This window comes from Leguminivora glycinivorella, chromosome 3 (genome assembly GCF_023078275.1).
Source record: "Leguminivora glycinivorella isolate SPB_JAAS2020 chromosome 3, LegGlyc_1.1, whole genome shotgun sequence".
Taxonomy (NCBI): Eukaryota; Metazoa; Arthropoda; class Insecta; order Lepidoptera; family Tortricidae; genus Leguminivora; species Leguminivora glycinivorella.
In genome coordinates this window covers 6,859,456-6,886,816 of record NC_062973.1, presented here as the reverse complement: position 1 = coordinate 6,886,816, position 27,361 = coordinate 6,859,456, and the positions used below count along the sequence as shown (strand labels likewise).

Here is a 27,361-nt window from a genome sequence, read left to right as displayed (position 1 = left end):
ATTGGCCGAAGAGTTGTTTGACCAAGTGAAAGATATGACAAATGATAAGTCTCCCAAAAGATTAGAGGCGTTATAATAATCTGCTTTACAATAATTCTACCAATTGAAAAGTTATTAAACAAAAAGTTGTTAATTGTCAAAGTGAAACGTCGGCGAAATGTTGGTTGGCAAATGAAATTCGGCCTAAGATAGTTCTGCGAAAAGGCAGAAGACCAGTATCGAATACTACTCCATACTCATCTTTGTGCCTCTTAATGAAATCTGAATATTTATCCTATTATTATCTATACATATACATCAATAACTATGTCGTTAGGTTATAAATTTGATTGAAATTGTCGTTTTATTTTAAATACATGGTCGATTACGGAATTACGGAATTACGTAATTACGTAATAAAAAATGAAAATTCCGTAATCAATTACGTAATTGACATATCCGTAATTTTGGAAGCCCTAGTCCCTATTGTAGGTCGATGACTGAAAACTACTCAAAAGGCCGATCATAACCATTCATACAAATAATATATGTCACACTCAATCATACAAGAAATATACTAAGACTCAAAGTTAGATTTAACATTTATCGTTCTTGTTTATCTAAATTATAAGAATAATATATTTACAAGGTGTGCTTTTTTATATTCAATACAAGAATATTTAAAAAATAATCCACTTGTATACAACATTCAGAACAAGAAGAATTTGCTGTTCAATGACATTTAATTCAGTGTTGCCAAGTTGTACAATTCATACTATTTTAGTTTATATGTCTATAGCATAATGGCCAGCTAGCATATGAGTTAAAATGCACCGAAGCCATTAAATAAAAATATTAAGTATGCAGCGGACTCTAAGTCAATTAAATAATATACCTAAGTCAATATTTATAATTAATCAACGTGAAAAAATTTATTTAAAACGTGTTGCCGTATTGCATTTGGTTTAAGTAGAAAATTATAATATGGGATTGGTATCACTAATAATTGCACTGACCCCCATCCATCAAACTTTGTAATATAGTCAATGTGATACCAATTTTTAGCTTATTATTGCCTTTTAAAAACATTTTGACCAGTGAGTGTTTATTATAAATGTGACTTTTCCAAATCATTACAATATTACAGAGAACAGTGTAGAAATCCACTTGCAAACTATAAATAATCGCGATGTTATGTGACATCCTTGTCCAGACGTTTTGCTTCTTATTGTGTTCTATTTCTATGCTCTACAACGATGTTTATTATACTAGGGTACCTTGTTTCACTTTCAGATACGAAATGGATAACGTTTAAGAGGAGTGGTGTGCGTTAAGGATGAGTTTAGATGCAGTGCAACATGATTTTGAATTGAAATCAGTTGTTCACTGAAAAGAGGTATCATGGGGTCTATGCGACCAACCGGACGATTCCTTTCGTTTACGAAGAACATTCCGAGGGCACAGAAACCAACTGGTATGTGACTCTTATTTCGTAAGTGTGTTTAAACAAGACTATTGAGTTATAATTCGTGGAATGGAAATGATCTTGAATGTCCTTGCTCTCTAAATGAAAGGGTGTAATTCAGTGTGATTACCTACTGTGGATTTAGAGTTTATCATCTGCTTATTTGTGGAATTATCCTGATGATTAAGATAAAAGTAATATAAATTGCATCATGCACTCAAATATTTTTTGTTGACTTTCACTTTTATAAGTCAATGTGACATCTTTATCATATTGGCTTAGTTTTACTTTATAATTTTAGCATGTTTATTTTAACTCTTCACTTGGCATAGATATTTTTTTAGTAGTTAGTGTTTTGATTTTATTTCTATTATGATGGATGTAATTCGCTAATGTGTGATAATTTGGAAGATTACTATCTATTTTCTGCGACAGTCAAATGCTTCTAATAAATGTAATAGTCAGTGATAAAAGAATTAATTCAGAAATAATAACATTGAACATTAGTGATTTGATGTCGCATTTAAAACATTGACTCGTAACAGCAATATATTCACAATCAATATGTAATAAATAATAATATTATGATAAAAAACTGCCCTTTATCTGACCACATAAAGCCTGAAATCCCGCGGCATATCCATACTAGCATAATGACTGAGGTAATTCACCCCGTGTGGCATCCAAATCCCCAATCACTGGTAATAGTATCCCAAAAACATACAAATTTAAAAAATAATTGTGGTTGCAAGTGTTCATATAAAAAGTGTGTTGTGTTACTGAGTGATGTCACTCATTTAGTGCGCGTAGCGTTGCCATCCATCCAGGAATATGTCAAATTTGAGCTTCCAAAACTTTATAGTTTAGTAATTGAAAAAAATATAATATAATATTTCAGTGGCTGGTGGGTTTCCCCAAAGTCTGTCTGGAAGCGAGACGGATGTGTCAACGTCAAACGAAAATCTGTCCCGGGAGGAGCGCTATGTAGTGCGTCACACCGCACGTGTAGAGCCGCAGGGGCAGGAGACGCAGACCCAGAACAACAACAACAACAGGAATTCCTTAAAGGTAATCTACAACGAAATGAACTCCTTTACCTAGTGTTTCATTTATAATAGAATTAGTAACCAAAAACAATGGAGTAAGTACTAAAATCTAATGCTATTTTCTACAGGAAAGTGTGACAGGCAGCAACCGCAACTCATTGAAAGAGTCCGTGGGCGGCGGCAACAGTAACCGCAGCTCTCTCGACGTATCATCCTCCTCATACAACACGCTCATCATACACAACCAAGACGACCCGTGGCCACAGCGGCCGACGCCTATTCGGTAAGTTCTTGTTACTTTTGTCCATTTTGACTCCATTTGATCGTTGAATCATTTCATTAGAAATTGTTCATCCTAAAAATATACAAAAAAGGTAAAAATATACTCCTATGCACAAGCCACGTCAGCAGAGTACCGTCTTTCATAATAATCTCAATCTTTTAATAGACTTAATCTTGATATTTTAATAAAAATTGTGAAATCGTTTTCTGGATGCAGTTTCTAGGTTATTAGTTTCATGAATACTGACCAACGAAAACTAACAAAATTTAATTTCCCAGAGAACACGAACGAACCAGCAGCGAAGTAAAGCACACCACAACTCAGTCCTCGCCATACCACACGTTAAAGAAAGCGGAATCGAAGAAGCCAAGTGGCATCCCCCTGCCGAAGATCCACAAGGAACAAGCTGTCACTACCACGGCCAACTACATTGATATTGGTGGTCAGAGGATCTACACTAGTCCGCCCGATCACTCCGTTCAGGTTTGTGATAGTTTTAGACGTATGACTGCATTGATTACATTTATTATGCATTCCATGAGAATGTCTCTACGCCGCTACTTCAATAAAATCCGTAAAGCTCCAGAATATACTGCCAGTTTGTTAGCCAAGTCGTCAAATAATGTTAGACCAAAAAAAACTTTCTTTGCGTTTTCATCAGTATTAGAAAAATCGAATTTTGCAAGGGAATTGCATTGCAAGGGAGATTCTTGTGTGAGTTATTTCAATAGATGGTGCCTAAATTCTTAACTAAATACACTAGAATAGGTAGCGTGGAGCCGTTGTACCACAGTATAAAGCAGTAATAACTCTTCTAACAAACTTCACTCCGCGCGGTGTGTCGAAAACTACTCTCCATATGCACCGAATACATGCGAAACTGGTAAGTATTGGGCTGGACAGTCGGGGCCGCGTTCGCGCGCTGTGTTGACGTGTTGAGTTCGGGAGAAAATGACGTCAGCACCGAAGACATATTTTCGTTACTGTAGTGTTTATGGGTGTATGGAGAACAGTTCTCAAAATGCGGAAATGTCAGAATTTAGAATTCCTAGACACCCAGAAAAGTAAGTGGTTGTTATATTTTTTGCAGTGTTAGGTACATTATTGCTTACGTAAATGGCGTAAAAGTGAGATTTAAAGCTAGAATGACACATTAAAAATCAATAAGGATTTATCTGTAACGACATTTAGGTAGATGCTGCGATCTATCTAGCTCGAAAGTTTGGTACCTACTTTTTATATTTTTTTTTATACAACGTCGGTGGCAAACAAGTATACGGTCCGCCTGATGTAAAGCGGTCACCGTAACCTATGGACGCCTGCAACTCAAACAGTGTCACATGCGCGTTGCCACCCCATTAGAAACTTGTACACTCCCTTTTGCTGTGTGCCTACTTAAATATTGTGCAAACATCTATTCAAACATTTTATGTAAATACGATTTCGTCAGTATTTAAGAAACAAACACGTACTTGAATCTTTATTAGATAAAAAGGTAGAAAGAGCGTTGGTACTAGCATAGCGCCATACACAATTACTACGAGTAGGACAGTAGCACAGGTACAACCCTGCGTGACCTTGCGCAGTAGTAACGACCGCGTCGCCGCTGCCGGAGATTAACTACTGATTTATCCTTATACTGTGGTTGTACCCTTTACCACTACATTGAACTATAGTCAAATACATTCTAGCACTACTAACTAAAAACTAAATGCTTGGCAACATTAGATTTACACAACATCTCTACAGTTTACCAAACAAAAATTAAAAAAAAATCGAGCTAAATATTATCAATTTATCATGTTCAAGAGGGAAGGAAATGCATTCGGAATTTTTCTACGATTTTTTAGACCTCGTGTTTTTTTTATAGGAAATAACCGAGATCCCCGATGACTTCCTCAACCAATCATCAGTCCTCAAACACTTGGCTAAAGAGGTGGCCGGCACGCCGAATGCAGAGCGGGCGCCCACCGAAAGGAAACAGAAGGGCAAACCTAACAAGCTTAGCAAGGAGAAGCTTAGCTTGAGCCGGTCACAGCCGGATCTTACTGGGTAAGTTTAGTCTCCTTATACTTGGTTAAACAGGTGGCAGGCATGACGAATGCAGGGCGGGCGCCTGCCGAACGGCATCAGAAGGCAAATCCAAAAAACTTAGCAAGGAGAAGCTTACGAGTAGCTTGAACCGATCACAACCGGATCTTACTGGGTAGGTTCTCAAACAGTTAGGAAGGTGGCAGCCGCCGAAAGGAAACCGAAAGGCAAATTATTCCTTGCTCGGTATGTCTCCTAATACTTGGTCTGCTTGGTGCTTGCCACCTCTTGCAAGCATGACAAACGCAGAGCGGACGCCTACCGAACGGAAACCGAAGGGCAAACCAAACAAGCTTAGCTAGGAGAAGCTTAGATTAAGCTGTATTTTCGAAAAGTTTTCCAAGACTTCTTTTAGCAATGCACTTAAAAATAAGTAGCTTTCTTATTTGACATAGTCTTATGTTCACGACTGTTTTTTTTGGAAAATACCGATGTTTTCAAGATCCGAATAAAATAATCTTATTGTAACATAGAAAGCGAGCTCGGATGTTCTTTTAGAAAGTAACTAACATAGCCTAAATTTTTATTTTTTATTTTTAAAGTTTTAAAGTTTCTTTTTGTTGCACTTTTATGTATTTTTTTTATCTGTCATTTTTCCTCCAGTGTGGGCGCCACCGTCGGCGTGCGCGCCGTGCCCGGCGGCTCCGAGTCCTCGGGCTGGTGCAGCGGCGGCGAGGGCTCCGTGGAGGAGCCTGACGACGCCTTCGGGGCCGTCCTGGACGCTCTGGCCGCCGAGAATCAGCAGCTGAAGAGGCAGCTTGGTGACGCTCTAGAGAGAGTCTCTAAGACCAACAAGGTTGGTACCCGTCTAGCTTTCTCTCGGCAGGTATGGCTGTTGCAGTAGTGGTGAGGGCTCCGTGGAGGAGTCTGACGACGCCTTCGGGGCCGTCCTTGACGCTCTAGCCGCCGAGAACCAACAGCTGAAGAGGCAGCTCGGTGACGCTCGAGAGAGAGTCTCTAAGACCAACAAGGTTGGTACCCGTCTAGCTTTCTCTCGGCAGGTATCAGTGGCGGTACAGCCATATAAGCCCAAAAGCCGGGCTTGCCCTAACATTTTTAAAATCGCGCGCTAATATTAGATATTATTAAGTTCTCCATAAGTGAAGCTCACGGCCGACCGACCATACGGTACGGTACAGACCACAGCATGTTGCCATGTTTTGCCGTGGCGCTAGTGCAGCGCGGAAGAGCACGTTCACTACGTTCAGCTATATCTTGCTCGCTCGCACTCGTTGGCTTGCAATGGGGCTTGCTCTTGCATCCTTTTTTTCCTAGCTTTTAGCCTACATTCTGCCTAGCAACTTATATAACTATTTGTAGGTATATATAGAACATTTGTTCCACGATTTAAGCCGGGCTTTTGGTATGAAGTGAGGAACAAGATTGAGCGCGCGTTTGATTGACAACTTCAAGTGTATTATTATTTAGTCGAAAGTTTTATTTGCGTTAAGTGAATGTGCTCTTCTTCGTTTTCTTGTTATTAAGTGTTTAATTCGTTTAAAAATCCAATTGACAATGGATGAATTTGTTCCTTGTGACGGTGACAAATGCGTGGTACACATATTACTCGACGAAGGCAAGGTAAAGTAGTTAAATTTTGCCCAAAAACGAGACATTATTTCCGCGCGAAAACCAACGCCCGGCTTGTGTATTTCTCAGAAAAGTGCGGCGCGTAATAGAACATTTTGTAGGGCTGTGAGTTCGAAAATTGAAGATTAAGTAGTTAGATATTGCCAAAACGTACCTTTCGGCTTGCCTCACTTTGAAACCCTAGGCACGCCACTGGCAGGTATGGCTGTTGCAGTGGTGGTGAGAGCTCCGCGGAGGAGCCTGACGACGCCTTCGGGGCCGTCCTTGATGCTCTAGCCGCCGAGAACCAACAGCTGAAGAGGCAGCTCGGTGACGCTCTAGAGAGAGTCTCTAAGACCAACAAGGTTGGTACCCGTCTAGCTTTCTCTCGGCAGGTATGGCTGTTACAGTGGTGGTGAGGGCTCCGTGAAGGAGCCTGACGACGCCTTCGGGGCCGTCCTCGACGCTCTGGCCGCCGAGAACCAGCAGCTGAAGAGGCAGCTTGGTGACGCTCTAGAGAGAGTCTCTAAGACCAACAAGGTTCGTACCCGTCTAGCTTTCTCTCGGCAGGTATGGCTGTTACAGTGGTGGTGAGGGCTCCGTGTAGGAGCCTGGCGACGCCTTCGGGGCCGTCCTCGACGCTCTAGCCGCCGAGAACCAGCAGCTGAAGAGGCAGCTTGGTGACGCTCTAGAGAGTCTCTAAGACCAACAAGGTTCGTACCCGTCTAGCTTTCTCTCGGCAGGTATGGCTGTTACAGTGGTGGTGAGGGCTCCGTGGAGGAGCCTGACGACGCCTTCGGGGCCGTCCTTGACGCTCTGGCCGCCGAGAACCAGCAGCTGAAGAGGCAGCTTGGTGACGCTCTAGAGAGTCTCTAAGACCAACAAGGTTGGTACCCGTCTAGCTTTCTCTCGGCAGGTATGGCTGTTGCAGTGGTGGTGAAGGCTCCGTGGAGGAGCCCGACGACGCCTTCGGGGCCGTCCTCGATGCTCTAGCCGCGGTGAACCAGCAGCTGAAGAGGCAGCTTGGTGACGCTCTAGAGAGAGTCTCTAAGACCAACAAGGTTGGTAACCGTCTAGCTTTCTCTCGGCAGGTATGGCTGTTACAGTGGTGGTGAAGGCTCCGTGGAGGAGCCTGACGACGCCTTCGGGGCCGTTCTCGACGCTCTAGCCGCCGAGAACCAGCAGCTGAAGAGGCAGCTTGGTGACGCTCTAGAGAGAGTCTCTAAGACCAACAAGGTTGGTACCCGTCTAGCTATCTCTCGGCAGGTATGGCTGTTGCAGTAGTGGTGAGGGCTCCGTGGAGGAGCCTGACGACGCCTTCGGGGCCGTTCTCGACGCTCTAGCCGCCGAGAACCAGCAGCTGAAGAGGCAGCTTGGTGACGCTCTAGAGAGAGTCTCTAAGACCAACAAGGTTGGTACCCGTTTAGCTTTCTCTCGGCAGGTATGGCTGTTGCAGTGGTGGTGAGGGCTCCGTGGAGGAGCCTGGCGATGCCTTCGGGGCAGTCCTGGACGCTCTAGCCGCCGAGAACCAGCAGCTGAAGAGGCAGCTTGGTGACGCTCTAGAGCGAGTCTCCTAGACCAAAAAGGTTGGTACATCAACCTATAACTATGATTGGTAGAGTGAGGGCTCCGTGGAGAAGTTTGACGGCCTTCGGTGTGGTCCTGGACGTTTGCTGGCTGCAAGTTTATCACGTTTTTCAGGTTGCTCTGGATTAGCGCAGTGTGGAACTCTGTGGAGCAGAACTCCTTCGATTCCAGACACCCTCACTTAAACTGATTAAGCGAAATATAATAAAATACCAATTAATAAACAGCAACATTTTTGTTCCAGTTGGAAGAGGAGGTGGAGAAAGTCCGCTGCGCGCACGAGGAGCTAGTCAGCTCGTGTTCCCGCCGGGAGCAGCTGGAGCGAGCGGCTCGCACGCGGCTGCAGGCAGACTGCCGCCGGTTGCACGACCTCAATCGAGCTTTAAAGCAACAGGTAGCTAATTTTATGAATTTTCAGTACAGATGGTGTTTTTTTTACGCACTAGTGCGAGAAGTGGTTTATTATATGTCAGGTCGATACTTCGGAGGGCCATCTGTACTGAAAAATGTCGTACGATGCACGTGCGAACAGGAAATTCTTAACTCGTGTCGATTTAAAACACTCACTTCGGTCGTGTTTTATTTATCGCCACTCGATTCGTACTTCCTTTTTTACGCACTTGTATCGCAATGTACTTTTTTTATGACGCCATCTTTCCCGGTATCGTGATAGTCTCTTTATGCCTTTTAGGTTACACATTTTTTTAAATAATCAGCTACTTTATAATATCCTCTCTTGTCCATCTAACATATTTTATGGTGAATGAACATACTTGTACAAATCGTTTCACTAAAGCCGGCATGAATGGAATAAACAAAACTTTAATTGTACGAAAGACAGCTGTATCTCGAATACAGTCGTAACTGTCATGACCTACAATTTCATTGGTTAACCTGTGCACGCACATGCATATCTTCATTCAGTCATTCATTCCATTCGTGCCAGCCCTTGTGAATAGGCAACTTGACTGTACTTAAAATAAAATATGTTATACCATGCACGAAATAAAGCATCAGATAATTATAAGAAAAAGAGGGACAGTTATTTTTAACTCCAATTTATATTTTCTAAATCAAATAGAAATATATAAAGTAAATCAGTTGACCGTGACGTCACTCAATTCGATTTCATATTAATTCCATATCAGCAAGTCGTTCAAAATCGTTTTGACAGTTCTTAAAAAGAAGCTGATTTGACTAGGAGGAAAGTAGCCTATTGACCTGTACTAGTCATTTACTCTGTTCATTATGTGCAGGTGGAGTTACTGTCGGCGGGCGTGCGTGCCGACGGCGACAACCACGCGGAGGCGCTGCGGAAGGAACTGCAGAACCGGGAGATGCTCATCGCTCAGCTCATTGCACAGAGTAAGTTCTTTGGGTTAGGAGTAAGAGTGCAAAGAAAGCTGTCAGGAAAAACTCCAACGAGAAAAGAAAAGAAGTAGAGCTAGGCGAAGGCGCGCAGTGAAAGAGATACAAGTGGCTCTGTGAGCTTGACCTTCGTTCTTCAAGTCATTATCACTTTAAGTCTCGACGTATGGAATTTCCGGCTTTCGGAAAAAATCAAAAACAGAATTGACAAAAATCCGTAAAATTACATTTTACGCTATCGCTCCGGTCAAATATTTATAGTGGTATTACGATTTTGGTATGCAACCTCCCTTGGTCATAAGCGTTTAGTTACGCGTCATGGTTCAAGAATTTTTCAATTTTATTCATGTGATGTCTGTTTGAATACAGATTTATGTTTGTTTATAGACAAAGAGCTGGCTTGCAGTAAAGAGCGGCAAGAAATTGAGATGGCAGCCCAGCGAGCCACGTTACAAGAACAGCGAACACACATCGACATACTCGACACGGCGCTTACCAACGCACAGGCCAACGTCGTACGCCTTGAGGAAGAGGTACGTTTTATATTACGGTTTTTAAAAAAAGGCTAAAGCTATTTGGACGCAAACTCGATATGTCAATACCCAGTAAAGGTTAAGCTTAACTCAAAGAATCTCTAAATACGCGCACGGTTTTGAACGCTATTTTCACGATTAACAGTGATTGCACTTACGCAAGTTACTTTCATTTTGTCAACACTGTTTTTAAAATATGTGATGTGCTAATTAGAACTCATCTCAACGTTTGTTTTTATTATACAGTGCCGCCATGCAAGCGGCTACGTGGAGCGCGTTATGGGTCTTCAGCGTGCGTTGGCGTCGCTCCAACAGGCTTCAGACCGTCGCGAGCACACCGAGAGAAAACTCAGAGCACAGCTCGAGAAGGAACTACAGACATTGAGGTTAGTTCTGGCAGGGTCGCCATGTAAGGTGGATGTAACTATAGCGTAAGTTGTTTTTTCAACAAGCTTCGGACCGCCCTAACACCCAAAGAAAACTAAGAGCGCACCTCGAGAATTTACTTTAGACATTGAGGTTAGTTTCGGGCCTGTCATGTGACCCTCCATGTAAAATGGAATTATTGAAGTACGGCGTTACTTGTCTGTTCAACAACTTTTATCCACCGTGAACATATCGAGAAAAAACTCAGGGCAGAGCTCACAACCTCTATGATCAGTTTTGAAACCTTTACTACAATGAAATTGAACTGTAACAGACTTAACGGTCCCATATAATTTGAAACACAGTCTTAATAATTTTATATTGTTATTCAGAAAACGTGAGTGCAACTGTGGCGAGCGCGGCGCGAGCACCGCGGGCGGCGAGGCCGAGCTGCGCCGACAGCTGAGGGAGCGAGACGAACGACTGCTCGCGTTAGAGGGAGAGTGCGCCAAGTGGGAGCAGCGCTACCTCGAGGAGGCCGCGCTCAGGCAGGCCGCCGTCTCCGCCGCCTCCATACCCAAGTACGTTACTGCCGGAGCGAGACGGCTGCTCGTGTGAGCGGGACAGACTAGTGGGAGCAGCGCTACCTCGAGGAGGCCGCGCTCAGGCAGGCCGCCGTCTCCGCCGCCTCCATACCCAAGTACGTTACTGCCGGAGCGAGACGGCTGCTCGTGTGAGCGGGACAGACTAGTGGGAGCAGCGCTACCTCGAGGAGGCCGCGCTCAGGCAGGCCGCCGTCTCCGCCGCCTCCATACCCAAGTACGTTACTGCCGGAGCGAGACGGCTGCTCGTGTGAGCGGGACAGACTAGTGGGAGCAGCGCTACCTCGAGGAGGCCGCGCTCAGGCAGGCCGCCGTCTCCGCCGCCTCCATACCCAAGTACGTTACTGCCGGAGCGAGACGGCTGCTCGTGTGAGCGGGACAGACTAGTGGGAGCAGCGCTACCTCGAGGAGGCCGCGCTCAGGCAGGCCGCCGTCTCCGCCGCCTCCATACCCAAGTACGTTACTGCCGGAGCGAGACGGCTGCTCGTGTGAGCGGGACAGACTAGTGGGAGCAGCGCTACCTCGAGGAGGCCGCGCTCAGGCAGGCCGCCGTCTCCGCCGCCTCCATACCCAAGTACGTTACTGCCGGAGCGAGACGGCTGCTCGTGTGAGCGGGACAGACTAGTGGGAGCAGCGCTACCTCGAGGAGGCCGCGCTCAGGCAGGCCGCCGTCTCCGCCGCCTCCATACCCAAGTACGTTACTGCCGGAGCGAGACGGCTGCTCGTGTGAGCGGGACAGACTAGTGGGAGCAGCGCTACCTCGAGGAGGCCGCGCTCAGGCAGGCCGCCGTCTCCGCCGCCTCCATACCCAAGTACGTTACTGCCGGAGCGAGACGGCTGCTCGTGTGAGCGGGACAGACTAGTGGGAGCAGCGCTACCTCGAGGAGGCCGCGCTCAGGCAGGCCGCCGTCTCCGCCGCCTCCATACCCAAGTACGTTACTGCCGGAGCGAGACGGCTGCTCGTGTGAGCGGGACAGACTAGTGGGAGCAGCGCTACCTCGAGGAGGCCGCGCTCAGGCAGGCCGCCGTCTCCGCCGCCTCCATACCCAAGTACGTTACTGCCGGAGCGAGACGGCTGCTCGTGTGAGCGGGACAGACTAGTGGGAGCAGCGCTACCTCGAGGAGGCCGCGCTCAGGCAGGCCGCCGTCTCCGCCGCCTCCATACCCAAGTACGTTACTGCCGGAGCGAGACGGCTGCTCGTGTGAGCGGGACAGACTAGTGGGAGCAGCGCTACCTCGAGGAGGCCGCGCTCAGGCAGGCCGCCGTCTCCGCCGCCTCCATACCCAAGTACGTTACTGCCGGAGCGAGACGGCTGCTCGTGTGAGCGGGACAGACTAGTGGGAGCAGCGCTACCTCGAGGAGGCCGCGCTCAGGCAGGCCGCCGTCTCCGCCGCCTCCATACCCAAGTACGTTACTGCCGGAGCGAGACGGCTGCTCGTGTGAGCGGGACAGACTAGTGGGAGCAGCGCTACCTCGAGGAGGCCGCGCTCAGGCAGGCCGCCGTCTCCGCCGCCTCCATACCCAAGTACGTTACTGCCGGAGCGAGACGGCTGCTCGTGTGAGCGGGACAGACTAGTGGGAGCAGCGCTACCTCGAGGAGGCCGCGCTCAGGCAGGCCGCCGTCTCCGCCGCCTCCATACCCAAGTACGTTACTGCCGGAGCGAGACGGCTGCTCGTGTGAGCGGGACAGACTAGTGGGAGCAGCGCTACCTCGAGGAGGCCGCGCTCAGGCAGGCCGCCGTCTCCGCCGCCTCCATACCCAAGTACGTTACTGCCGGAGCGAGACGGCTGCTCGTGTGAGCGGGACAGACTAGTGGGAGCAGCGCTACCTCGAGGAGGCCGCGCTCAGGCAGGCCGCCGTCTCCGCCGCCTCCATACCCAAGTACGTTACTGCCGGAGCGAGACGGCTGCTCGTGTGAGCGGGACAGACTAGTGGGAGCAGCGCTACCTCGAGGAGGCCGCGCTCAGGCAGGCCGCCGTCTCCGCCGCCTCCATACCCAAGTACGTTACTGCCGGAGCGAGACGGCTGCTCGTGTGAGCGGGACAGACTAGTAGGAGCAGCGCTACCTCGAGGAGGCCGCGCTCAGGCAGGCCGCCGTCTCCGCCGCCTCCATACCCAAGTAATCAATTTTACCTCACATAAAACGAAATCATGGCAGAGTCGCCATGTATGACGGGTAAGAGAAATAACAGCTTCGGTGATACACCAAGAATTCAAACCGCCAGAACAACGATATCAGACATAAAACTTTACCCTTTGACCACCACACCAAAAATGTTGCTTAACAGAACCCGCCTGGTGGGTACTTGTGAACTTCGTTCAGATACCGGAGAACTCGCTGGGTGGTTTCTCGCTATATAAGCTGGCGGTCATAAATTACGACCGGTTTCTGACGTAGTGCGCCATCTTTGGTCTGGTAGTGAATGTGTTACGTTTACTCCTGTCTCTTTATCTCCTGTAAAATTATAATGACGTACTAGACAATACTAAATATGAATCTTAAATATTCAAGTACTGCTAAATTGAAATCGCATAGTGTAAGGCCGCCTTTACACTTGTAAGTTACTTACGTAAATTTTTCGTAAGCAACTTATGATTCCATTTACACTTATGAAAAACTTATCTTGTGATTTTTAATTTACTGGGAGTTTATATTGTTGCAAACAACCAAAGTTGAAAAGAAAAAAAAAACTACCGCCCTATTTACTTATTCGTAAGTCCAAAACTTTACAATAGGCTAGTTTCCTACTAATCAAATCAGCTTCTTTTTAAGAACTGTCTAAACGATTTGCTAATATGAAATTACTATGAAATACTGAGGAGTGACGTCACGGTCAATTCATTTACTTTATATCTTTCTCTTTGACTTATTAAATAGAAATTATGTTTAAACATAACTACTGTCCATATTTTTCTTCCAATTATATGGTGCTTTATTTCGTGCACTGCATAAAATATTTTATTTTAATTATAGGAAACTAGCCTATTTATTTCGATAAGCTGTGAGTCGCTTCCGTAAGCAAACTCGTACCCATTTACACTTGAAAGTTTTCAGCTTACGAAAGTAGTCAAAATTTATCGTAAGCTGCTTACAAAAACCATCTACATTTGAAAGTTTTGCAAGTAGCTTACGTAAGCGGTAAAACTCACAAGTGTAAAGGCGGCCTAAGGATTTAATTCAATTTAATAATAATAATAAATAAATATTGGGGACATCTTACACAGATCGACTTAGCCTCAAACTAAGCAAAGCTTGTACTATGAGTGCTAAGCGACGATATATATACTTAAATAGATAAATACATGCTTATATACATAGAAAACATCCATGACTCAGGAACAAATATCTGTGCTATCACACAAATAAATGCCCTTATCGGTATTTGTATGTGTACAGGGACGCGAAAATAGCTGCCCTCGAGAAGACATCAGCCGAATCGGAACGGCTCATGGCCGAAGCCCGCAGCGAGAAGATCCGACACATGGACGAGCTGCACTCGGCACAGAAGAAACTGGCGGACTTGGAGAGCAGGTACTTTTACCACCCACGCGAAACAAGTTCTTGGAAGAAACCTTGTGTGTGTTGTGTGTGTGACTATTAGAATCAAGTTTATTGATTGTGTACTGTGCAATGTGGAGGCACACTCAAAGATTATGACAGATGGCGCCACCTTATTAGTCCGTTGCACAGATGAAGAATTTCATACGTGAGAGCGAGAAGATATTTTTTCTCTCTCTCACATATGAATGACAGTGACATGCTAGACACTTGCACAGGCGCTGCCTGGCGGGATAAAATGTTAGTGTGCCTCCTCATTGTATCCACCTATATTAGGAGCGTTAAGTTACCAATTTTCTTACCATTACATGCTTTCTAAAACAAGTACGATTATTAACGTTATCAACTTATCATATAAAAGAATAATTTCTTAAAACCTCTACTAAACCAAAGTACCTCTGAAGATTTTATAGACGTTCTTTAAAAAAGATCTAAATTCGAAAATCTATGTTTTACATTATAGAGTTAAGGAATTGGAGTCCAAGGTGGCAGAACGCGACGCGATGATCAAAGTGCTGCAGAAGCACACTAGCGCCGCCTACGACAGCGGCGCGTCTCTGCGGAACAACTCCAGCCGCGAGGAGTTAGGTAATAAACAATACATGTTTTTAGGATTAACTTTTCTTTTTTCTCTCTTTCTGATGCATGTCACTAATCCATTTGAATATTAAGGGTTATCACAAAATGAAGTATTTATCTCATCTGTGGTAGCGTACATTTTTATCTGAACAGATTAGTCATTCAAAAATATGTAAACTAACGTTTTACAATTTTATGTAAACACGTCCGCTGCACCATTTGACACTGTTTGTCATTTACAACTAACATTTTGCGTTTCGATGCTGTTAAGTATCATTATTATTTTCTACTCTTTTTTGCCAGGTTGTACAACCTTGAAATGATAGCGACACGTGTTATTCTAATTACTATTCGATTTGTTACAGTGGGTCTGTCGTCGGGCGCGTCGTTCTCCAGCGCGGAGGGCGTGGGCGGCGTGCCGGCGCGCTACCGCCACCTGCGGCGCAACTACTCGCCGCAGGAGAACTGTAGCGGTACGCAATACCTTTTCTTCAATAACTATTCATCTAAGGCCCTCGTGCACGCTCATACTGGGCCCAGTTTTCTTCCTCCTGGCAGGGTCGCCATGAGATATGATTCATATGATGAAGTTGGAGGGTTGATGGAGGTTAAAACTGGTCATTATGGATGATGTGTTGTATTGTCGATAATCAATACAGAAGAGAGAGAGTGCTAGTAAAACTAAACATACCTTATATAATAAATTATTGCTCACATGCTATTTTATTCACATACGTGCGTCACATGTATGTTGCAGACTGTAACGTTAAGTTACTGTTAAAGTGTTAATTAGGGATATACTACAGTATTCAGGAGGGGGTTCACGTGGTTACATTTCGAGCTCAGAGGCGTGAAACCTCAGGGACCCATCTGTTCCTTTCTTGATTCGATTTCCGGAACCCTATTACTGCGCCAATTTATAATCTAAAATCCAAAACGTGAATTGCGCGTACCCGATTTGCATATATCGCCATTGTAGCGTGATTTATTTGAAATGTTGCGTATGACATGTGTTGTGCTACTTTTGCTATATTGTTTAGGCCTACTTGCATCAATCACTTAACTCAGGGTTAGTGGGCTGTCATCTGTCAAATCCATACTAATATTATAAATGGGAAGATGTGTGTCTGTTTGTTTGTCCGTCTTTCACGGCAAAACGGAGCGACGAATTGACGTGATTTTTTAAGTGGAGATAGTTGAAGGGATGGAGAGTGACATAGGCTATTTTTTGTCTCTTTCTAACGCAAGCGAAGCCTCGGGTAAAAGCTAGTTCCATATAAAATGGTGGGTTCTCCTCACGTGTGTATGTCAATATTTCGGTAACACCAAGCCAACACTGACATTGGCAAATTCACCCTGTGCAGATTGGCAGGGAGTAAATAAAAAGTAGGAAAAAAAGAACCCTCCATTTTTGTTGGTGCAAGTGGCCCTTAGAAGTCTAATGTCTTTTTTACATTACTTGATGGATGACCGGGATGGTACACCTTTTTGGATTTTTAATACAATCTTATAAGTTGGACCCGGAATAGGGTTACCTCTTCATCATATTAATCCATCGTTCTCTAAGTTGCGGGTCCTACAGCATGACCTTGTCTTATAAGTGATATATGAAAGACAAAGTTTTTGCTACCGTAGCGCAAGCGATTTTGACTTTTGCTAGAAAACCAGTCAGTAAAGCAGATTAGCAGTTAAGTTTTGACCTTCGTTCGTAGGTTGCGGGTTCGACAGCACGTCGCTGCGGCTGGACGAGCAGCTGGCGGCGCTGGAGTCGCGGCTGGAGCGGCCGCCCGTGCCCGCCGTGAGTTACCTGCCGCTGCCGCGCGAGCGCGACCGAGACCGCGCCGACGACCGCCCCGCATACTACTGACACACGCCCTGTCCCACCATCTTTACTAACACACGTGTGACGATCTATACCTGAAGGGGCCTTGTGCTTCATTTACTATAAAAGGGAATTTCCTTTTTACATACATAGTACGAGAACACACGCTCCGAAAGCGAAAGGCAGAGCACATGAAACTGTTCAAGTTTCAGTACCGCTCTTAGCAATCAGGTCTTCAAAGAAAACGAAAACGTAATATTGCTAGCATGGGCTATGACGTCACAATTCAACCCGTATCCCATAGTCGACTTTTGCGACACCGACAGAAGGGCTTGAAATTCATAACCCGGCAACGCACGGACATGCTTAAAAACGACCTTATTGCACTTGAAGCGTAAAGACCCTTTTGTTGTGGAAAGTCACATAAACCAGCCATACTCTAAACTGCAATCCACCGGCCTTAGGTAGCCCGCCGAGTGAACTTGGTATAACTCGCAAGTATGTAATATAGCTTAAGAAAGTCATCTATAAAATTCGAATATGTATTGGCTACGTGCACGACAATTACGCCCACTACCATGTGAAATTGAAGTGGAAAATATCAAAAAATGACATGTAAACAAACATTATATTTTAACGATTTTTCGTTAATTTTAAATAAATCAAATAACAAGAGCTACTATTTCAAGTGTAATTTAGGTAGATAGATTATAAAGACATGGATATAATACCAAAAATCAGTTTCCAAAGCCATTACTCACGGTATAAACTTCCAACCCCAGACTACAGAAAGAGTCAATAAATTGGTGCTGGCAGGGCATATAAGGAATCTTGAAGAACATAAGAGTAATGGTACAAGTTCTTCGAGCTAATGATATGGTATTCGCTAAACCTCCGTCCCGTTAATGCCATATAAAACAAATCTAAACGTAAGCACGTAGTCATGTCCGCGGCCGCAGAAATATCCGACACGGGCCTATTCCCAGGCTAGGCCTGAATCTTTAAGCATAATCTTTTACGGTAGGAAAAATACTAACAGCGTATTGAACAATATTAGGTAAACAAAGCTTAAATATAATTTATTATAATGGTTTGTTTTGACATGTCACTTACGTTTTCTTTTCACCGTAGCTATCCATTTAGTTCTTTGATCCAATTTCCAGTGTGCTCTAAGAAACGCATAGAACGTGCAACGACTATTTATGCCATTATTTTTACAATTAACAACGAAACAACATTGATGCCCCATATCAAACATTACGCATTGTATTATATTTTATGAGGTTTGATAGAATACAACCACAATCAGTGTCGATTTTGACCACCGCAAGCACTGCGATCGCTTTGCTTACCCCCTCCATGCACTTCGCACGAAGCCAATATCCGGCGGTCCCTGGAAAGCAAACATCGAGTATGGCTGTGTCAGATTTACCTTTTAATCTAACAGACTAAGAAATTTGAATAACACCGGCGCGATAGGCGATTTTTAATTTCCTCACCAGCTGAATGTTAAGTACTATCAGCTGCAAAAGTGCATGGTGAAGTTTTTTTTTTTTTTAGTTTATTCAGAAACCAAACAGTCACATAAACACATTACATATTGGCAATACAAAAATGTACTGCAAAAAGAGAAAAACAAAAACAAAAGACCTGGAGGTTCATAATTGTAAACCAAATAATGTTCACTAAATGAATATAAGAAAACAACATAACGTAACGTAATACAAGAATTTTTTTAAATTAAACTGCATACAACATAAACATAAACCTAAAGTAATTATGTTATTAAAACAACTTACGTTTAACAATAGTTTTTAGAATAGCCAACGAATTTTGGAAACAATCAACATCAAAAAGGTGTTTATTATAGTAGCTAGGAGCTCGTCTGAAAAAGGTATGTCTAGAATAGTTCTTGACACAAAAACTGATGTGAAACAGCGATCGAGGGCGCAAGGGCTGACGCGGACAACTAAAAGTAACTCGATTTAGCAGATTAGGGCAATTAATACTACCTTATACTACCTTTATGAATGTATTCATTGATAAATTCGTCAGGAACTTTTGCAGCTGATAGTACTTCTTCCTCTCCTATACCCTTTCCAATAACTTACCCTCGCAATGAAATAAGTACAATTGAGGATATACATTCTAAACCCAATGCAGCTATATTTGCCAAAAAAATTACATTTTTGGTATTTTTTTTATGTAGCTTTCCCATCTATAAGATAAGATAAGATAAGACTTTATAATTTAATCGTGGTTCTTATTTCTAAATTTTCTTTGTGTAATTCTAGTTCATTTGTGATTGGGATCTTCTTGGATCTTCAATATTTGAATGAATCTTCATGGACCGAATCAGTTGTAACATTCCTACGTACCTTGAGAACACATTCCTTCACTGTCACAGCTTTGTTTTGTGCTCAGTGTGTTAGAAGACTTGACGCTAGCGTCGCTTAACGCTTTTTTTAACACAATGCTTCAATCAGTCGTCGATATTTCTGGAGGTTAGGTCAATTCACAAGAGCTGGCACGAATAAGTGAATCAAAATGTATATGTGTGCGACGGAATAACCAATAAAATGGGGGCTCTGGACAGTGATGACTGTATACGTGTATCATACAGGTATCACTCATACAATCAAATTTTGTCCATTCCATTCGTGCCAGCTCTCAGGAAACGACATGTAACTTGTGTTTTCTCTTTTTTTATACTAAATTCGATGAATATTAGCCAGTTTATATTTTTTTTTTTTTTTTTTCCAAATTGATAGTTGCACTCTCGCAAAGTGATAAATAGAAATAAAATTTTCTATCTACCAAATGCCTTTATTAATGGCCTAATAACCATGCGTGATTTGAAGATATTTTTGTATAAATAGTATACTTACTATTACCCTTATTATGCCAGTTTTACTATTTTATTAGTAAAACTGGCTTGTTGCTAAGCACTTGTGAATTGAATCTTATAGTAGATATAGCAGATGGTCTGATCAAGTGCCAATATTGTTGTTAGAATCTCTAAAATGATAATGAGTAGTCTCCACTAATCTGCACCCTAGTCTCGACGTTGTGCGATGTGAGGTCTGCTGGGGTAGTACAGTTGACGTCAAAGATGTGATCAAAAAATTTGGCTCATTACAAAGCAGTTAAAATTACAAACAAGTAAACAGAAAGATATTGTTTGGTGTCAACTGTACCATTAAACAAAGCAGGTAAGTGTCAGAATTGCGATTATTATACCTACTAGTGCCGCAATCGGATGCAGTGACAGAGTGCAAGCGAGAAAGCGATATGGACATTTTCATGTCCGATTGCGACGCCCGTGGAAAGCCGCCAAATACACTTCAAATGGCTGTATTAAAAATATATTCGTGTTCCATCTCTTTCTTTTGACATACAAAACAAAATGAATACGACATGCATCATTTTCAAATACAGCCCTTGTTAAATGCCAACATAAGGGAACTAATACTCATGCTACGAGACCTATTTGTTTACCACACCTGTCTCGGTGGCAGCCCGTAGTCTATTCCAACATCCTCCGTATCCGTACCCCACAAATTTTTACAATGCAGTTATTTTACTTCCTCCCCCCTGGAAAGGTCACGTAGTATGGGTACATTCCCCAATGTATTTCCAGCATCAACGTGCATAGCTTGCATAAAGTATGTGCGTCTCGGTGGTAATATGTATCTCTAACCCTTGCCATCTCCTATTATAATATTTTTATAGACAAATAATTGTCAGAATGTCCCCAGCAGACCTTATGCTTAAGCCATGCTTTGTATTGGCAACTAAACTAAGTTATATAGCCGTTTGCCGGACCTGTACGCCATGGCAAACTTTATTTTTAGGTGTTTTTGAGTTGTCTGATCAAAAGCGTGTTGTCACAAAATTATGCCAAAGTTAGAATAACATTGTTGTATTTTGGACTCGTGTTTTTGTAAATTAAGTTAACACGCGTGGGTTTTTTTGATTTAAGATATCGTAGCTTTGGGTTACAGTTTATTATGAGGTGCTCCAAGGCCGACATAAATAAAAAAAAAACTACAGTTCTTTCCCCTTAATGGTGACATAATGTTCATAAAATTAAAGAGAAAAAATATCATGTCGTCCTCGGTTCATCTCATGATTTCTAAGTTTTCGTAAAACAATATTTATTTCTTTAGCCGTAAGATGTAACACCTATAGTTTTGTGTGAATTAATTTTTGTTTGATACCTTTTTTGCCTTTATAATTTTAAAGCTAAAATTATGGTATGTAAGCAAAACCGTGTGAGTCAATCAGATTGTAAAATAATTGGTACAATAAAAAACGCCTTATCTAAAAAGAAGCATCGCTTAAGAGGCTTAAAATAAGAATTATTTTAGAGACCTACTAATATTTTACTAATGCTAGATTGTACATAAAAAAATATTTTTATAAGATATTTTATAATCACTGTATTTTGTCGTATTTTTATAAAACGCATGTATTAGAATAAAAAAAACATGTTTTGTTTGTTGTGGTTTTCTTTATGGCTTCCTAACCTAGATTATACTAGAGTTGAAATATGTTTGAACCATTCCGAGGTCTTGAGAAAGCTCCATTATCCAGAATGACCCTTCCGCGCAATAATATGCAAATCCGAGTTTTTATTATACACCGTGTGAGCTTTATTAACATTAATTAATGTGTGCTTTTGTTCAGAGCTGACACAAACCTATTATATGCCAGTGACCCAGTTTGATATAACGCCACTACAGCAAAGTTATCACTTCGAGTGTTAGCCGAAGGTACGTTCAAAACGGAATGAAAATTAATTCAAATGTCTACAGCAGATTAGCAGAACAAATAAAATTTTGTCAATACTTGGCATAAAGCATACCCAATGTGTGCCGATGGATGGACTGGAAAAATACCTAAGCCTGGAAGTTGTTAAACCTGTAATCTTATAACCAGTAACCGCACTCGTGCCGCAAGGATGTCTATTTTAGTGAAATGTTGTAGGTACTTTAATTTGAATAATTAGGTATGTCGGCTCTTCCTTTTCAGTTGCAAAAATAGTGTGGTTCTGGTTCAGTATCACATACCTACTTAGCAAAAAACAAGTACTTAAATCTTCCCTTATTTTATTAAGTCGTATTAATATCACAAAACAAAGCCTAATTATGAAGGCAATCTAACTCGCGCCTAAATCAGAGTGACCGTGTTATAACTTTCTTCGTGCGCTTCCGTAATGAGGTAAGAATTACTAATTACTTTAATTGAGTTTGCTTGACTGCCCCCATTGTTCCATTGTGACAGATTAACACGATAACGTTTCCTAATCATTGTTTAGTTTGAGATGTTTAGTGGAACTGATTATTATGCGTTTTATCTAATGCAGTTTTATGTCACATTTTATTATGCATCTATACATTGAATGAGCACAATACAAGAAAATTACTTAGTTACCTAAACTTATAGTTAATTTAAATGCAAAATCTACTTCAGTAAATTCTGCCTTACTTTATTTAAATATTTGCCTTATTCTGCATTTACCTTTAAATTATTTGCTTACCTTACTGTCAATTTTAAGATCATTTGACGATGATTGAAGTGACATCTCACATAGTATGTACGTGAATACATCATCAATCTCGGAGGCAAACTACTAGGGGAAAACTTAGATGTCCAGGAAAAAGTATGAGTCCAGATAAGTAGCTCAAGTTACTTATAGTATATTCCTATGCTTACAGCGGGGCCTTTGCTGCTTCCCTGGCTTGGGCACGGTCGGAGCCCGAGGTACTAATGGCCGTGGCGAGGAAGCCCTACTACTTGAGAGACAGGGACGCGCCTCGCAGCAAACCCGTTCGTCCAGCCTTCCACCGCCGCCGTCCGCCCTGCCACGTCCACCAAGGAAGCCCTCAGCCAGAACTACGAGATACGACCGACTTGAACACAGGGACAATAGGAAGGTATGGCGCTTCAGAGACAGGGCAGCGCCTTGTGTAAGACCCGGTCATCTAGCCTTTCGCCGTCGTCCGCCCTGCCACGTCCACCAAGGAAGCCCTCAGCCAGAACTACGAGATACGACCGACTTGAACACAGGGACAATAGGAAGGTATGACGCTTCAAGGACAAGGCAGGGCCTCGCATAAGACCCGGTCATCTAGCCTTCCGTCGCCCCCGTCGGCGCTACCGCGTCCACCGAGGAAACCCTCAGACAGGACCACGAGATACGACTGAGTTGAACACAGGGACAATTAGGAAGGTATGGCGCTTCAGAGACAGGGTCAGTCCTTGTATAAGACCTGGTCGTCCAGCCTACTTTCGCTGCCGTTCACCCTGCCGCATCCACCAAGGAAATCCTTGGCTTGGACCACGAGATACGACTGACTTGAACACAAGGACAATAGGAAGGTATGGTATGTCGATTCAGAGTCATGGCAGGGTCACGTGTAAGACCCGGTCGTTCAGCCTTCCACCGTCATCGTCTGCGCTTCCACGACCACGACCGACTTGTTCACAGGGACACTATGAAGGTATGGCGCTTGAGATACAAGGCCGCGGGACTCGCAACAGGACCGTTTATCTACGGGAATTCTCGGCCAGGACCACGAAACACGCGGAAAACAGAAAGGTATGTTGCTTGAGAGGTAAGGCACACCTTGCAGCACATCCACTGTCCTCGCCTCCATGGTCTACCTTACATGTCTCACAACGCCCCATAACCTGCTACTTGATGAGAGACAGGCCAGGCCCACCCGATCGTTTAGTCTTGTCTCCACGGTCAGCGTTGTTGGTTTTATTCCGGGCGTAAAAGTATGCAGCAATGAAAGGGTACAACATTCCACAAACCTAAAACACGCCAATGTACGATACGAGTAGGTATACATATACAACGTACGTAACCAATGAACAATAAATAAAATCACGTGGCGCGGTCATTCACTGCCGCATTCCGTAGGCAAAACAGATTAAGATAAGATAAGGCCCACATGCCCGCTCGCTTCCATTTCGGAAGCAATCTCGGTGATTGAAACATCCGGTAAACAACATGCACAATACACAGTATACACCTAGTGACGTAAGTGTAAGTACCTACAGCTGACTAGACTTAGACTATAAGTATAGTACTTAGGTTCCTAGCCGTAGTAAATATATATTAATTAGGTATAAAAAGGTTAATTAGGTATTAATAGTAAAAAGCACCATAAAACAGGAATTTACTATTTAAACTAATAACAAAAGAAAAATTGCATGAGGCAATTTTTTCATCACTAAATAGCACAAAGCCTACAAAGTTCTACTACTAGACTACTTAGTAGTTAGTAGTTTGGTCGAAACCACTTTCGAAAGTTTCGAATCAGTGTTCGATAGTGTACCAGTACCTAGATGCCACTTTTAAAAATGAGTCATTGTCATAAACGTGACAAAAGGGTGTCATTGTCATCTATTGGGTATTGGGTGTAATTCAATATTTAAATGAATAAAATTACAGGCATTTCAAGCGTTCGTAACATAATTTAACAATACTTACCGGAAATTAGCTTTTTATCAAATAAAATACTCGAAAGCAATTTTATTGGCTTGTCTATATATTTTGCAGCGACTGGAATGATAACTAGACCATGGATTTTTATTAAGGAGTTGTGTGAAACTAGTACCTCGATAATAGGTACCCGAATAAACATTCAACCCGGGTCACTGACCCATGTCATTAGGTTGAATATAGTTTGACGTATCGATCCTTTCGATCCATTTAGAGAATTCGTTTACCTAGCTTCACCTGCGACCTGCGACCATGACCGAGCAAACACATTGTCATCGATATCTTCAAGATATTTTACTAAATAATGTTGTATCTACTCTTCCATATTAAATTTATATAAGGTACAGCGGGACAATTTCGACTGGGGGACAAATGCAACTGATCCATTTTTTTCCATATTTTACGTTGTTTGCATTATTAATTAGAGTGTCCCCTGGTTATATATGGCACGCGTGTTCAGTGGAAATATGTGGAACTCAACTTGATAGAGTGTAATAATGGAGGAAATTGATCAGTTATAATTGCCCCCCCAGTCGGGATTTGCCCCGCTGTACCTTATATCACACAAAGGATTACAACAGAGTGAAATAAGCACATCAATTAGGTGCAATAAAAAAGGGGCAACCCGATGTGTAGAAAAGTGGCAAATCGGCCACGCTCCGTCCCGGTAGTACCTATATCGTAGCACTCTATCGCTCTTCCGAGTCTTCCGTCACTAGCGTTTCGTCTGCCAAGGGACGTTAACGATTGTGACTTTGTCTTTACCACCAGGCTTTCAGTATCACTGTCATAAAACATTTGATTTCCAGGACTCCGACGGCTCCGGTTCCATCGCCTCGACAGCATCTCGCAGCTCGCCGCTGCCCTACGACACGGTGCGCAAGCTGCCCTCCGTGCCCACGTCGGCGTCCCTGCCCGCGGCCGAGTCCCGCGAGTCTCTCGTGCGGCCGCGAGACTCGAGTCTGCCGTCGCCGTCCAAGCTCGCGGTCTACGCGGCAGCGCGCCGCCGCTCCGCCGAGTCGGCCAAGGACAACAAACGGACGCATCATTATCGAATTCAGTTCTAGTCACTCTTTAATAGTAGTATCTCTTGTTTATGACGAAAGCACACTAATTTCTGGTTGTGAATGTTATCGGCATTTAGTGCTCCTGAAAATGACATAGTACCGTCCATAAAATACCATTAGGTATCACCTACCGCGTTCCTAAATGGAACTAGGCGCAAATGTTCTATGTACAGTCGATATATGGTTGAAATACTCTTACAAAAACTTGACATAGTTCAACTTTTTTGTGTAAGGAAAATTCCACAGGAATCAGGGAATATTTTAATTTTTTTCTGAACACGGATAATTTCGATTCCCATAAACATTTAAGGTTCTGAAAATGTTGTATGGTTCTGTTATTTAGATTTTTTCGAACGGCAATCTATTAGGCATAGTATATTTGCACGAAGCTTATAGTTTTTACGATACAGCTTAGCATATTTCATATAAAGGTTTAATGTCGTACTGAAAACTTGCATATTGCATAAGTTACGGGAAGATACTTGCTAGTTGGTTACGTTTACGAATAATTGTTTTTGAGATGAATTAAACAAAATATGGTTCAAGTTTAAATAGTCAAACGAAAACGCCACGAGAAATAAACGAGATAAAGATATAACTCATATATTATTATATATAATAATAATAGAAGTTGTTAAACAATTTAAAACTATTAAATAGATATAACAAAGTAGCAATTTTAATTATAACTTCGTGTGTAATTTTTAGTCACTGAGCCTTCGTATTTTACCTCTATCTACCACTTAACTCGGGCATTTGGTAGAGTACTTGTGGAGTAATTTTTAGTAAAAAGTGAATTAGGTCAACTTACCAAACACCGTATTTAAGTGGTAGAAAAATATTGTAGCGATATGAGTACAATATATTATAACATTGCATTTAGTGTGCCACGTATTGTCAATATGTATATCGCCCTAACGGTTCAAGATAGTACCTATGGAGTTATGGACCTACCTAGTTGAGAACTTAGTTTTTTTACTCATTTACATTAGTTATACCGATATTATTAATTAAGAACACAACCGTATAGAATATTTTATAATTAATTCAGTGTAAGGGTGCGCGCCCACGGGTGACAAAGTTGTTCGGCGACTTGCGTATTTGTATGAAAAGTTGCGTCGCTTCGTGAGCGCACTTTCATACTAGCCCATGGTCGCGACAAAAAAGTCGCTTCGAAAAGTCGCCCGTGGGCACACCCTCTAAGAAAGAAAAACAAAAAAATGATGTAGAAACTAGTGTGTTAAAAACTTTTCACCGAGTGCAACTTTGTTTGATACTATGTTGGATTTGCATTGGATTGGAATTTTAAATTCCAATTTTAGACTATCACGAAATCCACCAAATAATTTCCATAAACGATATCATTTTGTTTTCTGATGTTTTTGGCGCCAGATACCTAATAAACTCCTTTACAATTATTTAAAGTTTGACCCCCTTATGTATAAACGTTCAGTAAAATCGCTGTCAATAGAAATTGTCAACAATGTAAACAAAACATTATATAAAATATCAATATTTTAGCACAGTTTTATTATTTTAAAGGTTGAGGATCATAATGTGAGATGAATTGATTAAATAACACATGGATTTAGCCAGTATCTGATGAGTTAGAATGGAAATTATAGACATTTTGACTACAAGGTTTGCTTACATTGTTCACAAATTCTATTGACGGCGACTTTAAAGTTATCAAGCGGATAAAGTTTGTTTGTCCCTTTCCGACCGACGTATTGGTGTGATAGAAAGGGATAAACGAACTTTATCGTCTCGCTAATTTCAATGAACGTTAATGAATAAGGGGGTAAAACTTTCAGCTCCTGATCCTGATACTTGGAAAAAGTAGAAAAAGTCATTATCATTAAACCGGCTTCTGTTAAAAATGTCATAGATATAGCTGGTTCGTTTACATGTCTTTGTTAGTTCATAA

The 27,361-nt window shown here is 42.7% G+C and overlaps 1 protein-coding gene across 2 annotated transcripts; it reads left to right on the top strand.

The window, feature by feature from the left end:
* Positions 1-823: 823 nt before the first annotated feature.
* LOC125242670 (angiomotin-like protein 2) lies at positions 824-26,998 on the top strand. Of its 2 annotated transcripts, XM_048151522.1 has the most exons (19): positions 950-1,076; positions 1,273-1,453; positions 2,343-2,512; positions 2,619-2,773; positions 3,052-3,256; positions 4,644-4,825; positions 5,468-5,660; positions 8,265-8,414; positions 9,277-9,385; positions 9,776-9,921; positions 10,168-10,307; positions 10,680-10,868; positions 14,289-14,423; positions 14,914-15,038; positions 15,395-15,502; positions 16,742-16,827; positions 22,572-22,756; positions 22,903-22,936; positions 25,177-26,998. In XM_048151522.1, exons 2-19 carry the CDS (start codon positions 1,381-1,383, stop codon positions 25,432-25,434), a joined length of 2,643 nt encoding a protein of 880 aa, XP_048007479.1. In that variant the 5' UTR covers positions 950-1,076; positions 1,273-1,380; the 3' UTR covers positions 25,435-26,998. The 2 variants fall into 2 exon arrangements, with proteins under 2 accessions (XP_048007480.1, XP_048007479.1); XM_048151523.1 differs by lacking the exons at positions 950-1,076; positions 22,903-22,936 and adding an exon at positions 824-838 and having other exon boundaries at positions 22,572-22,790.
* The last annotated feature ends 363 nt before the right edge of the window (positions 26,999-27,361 follow it).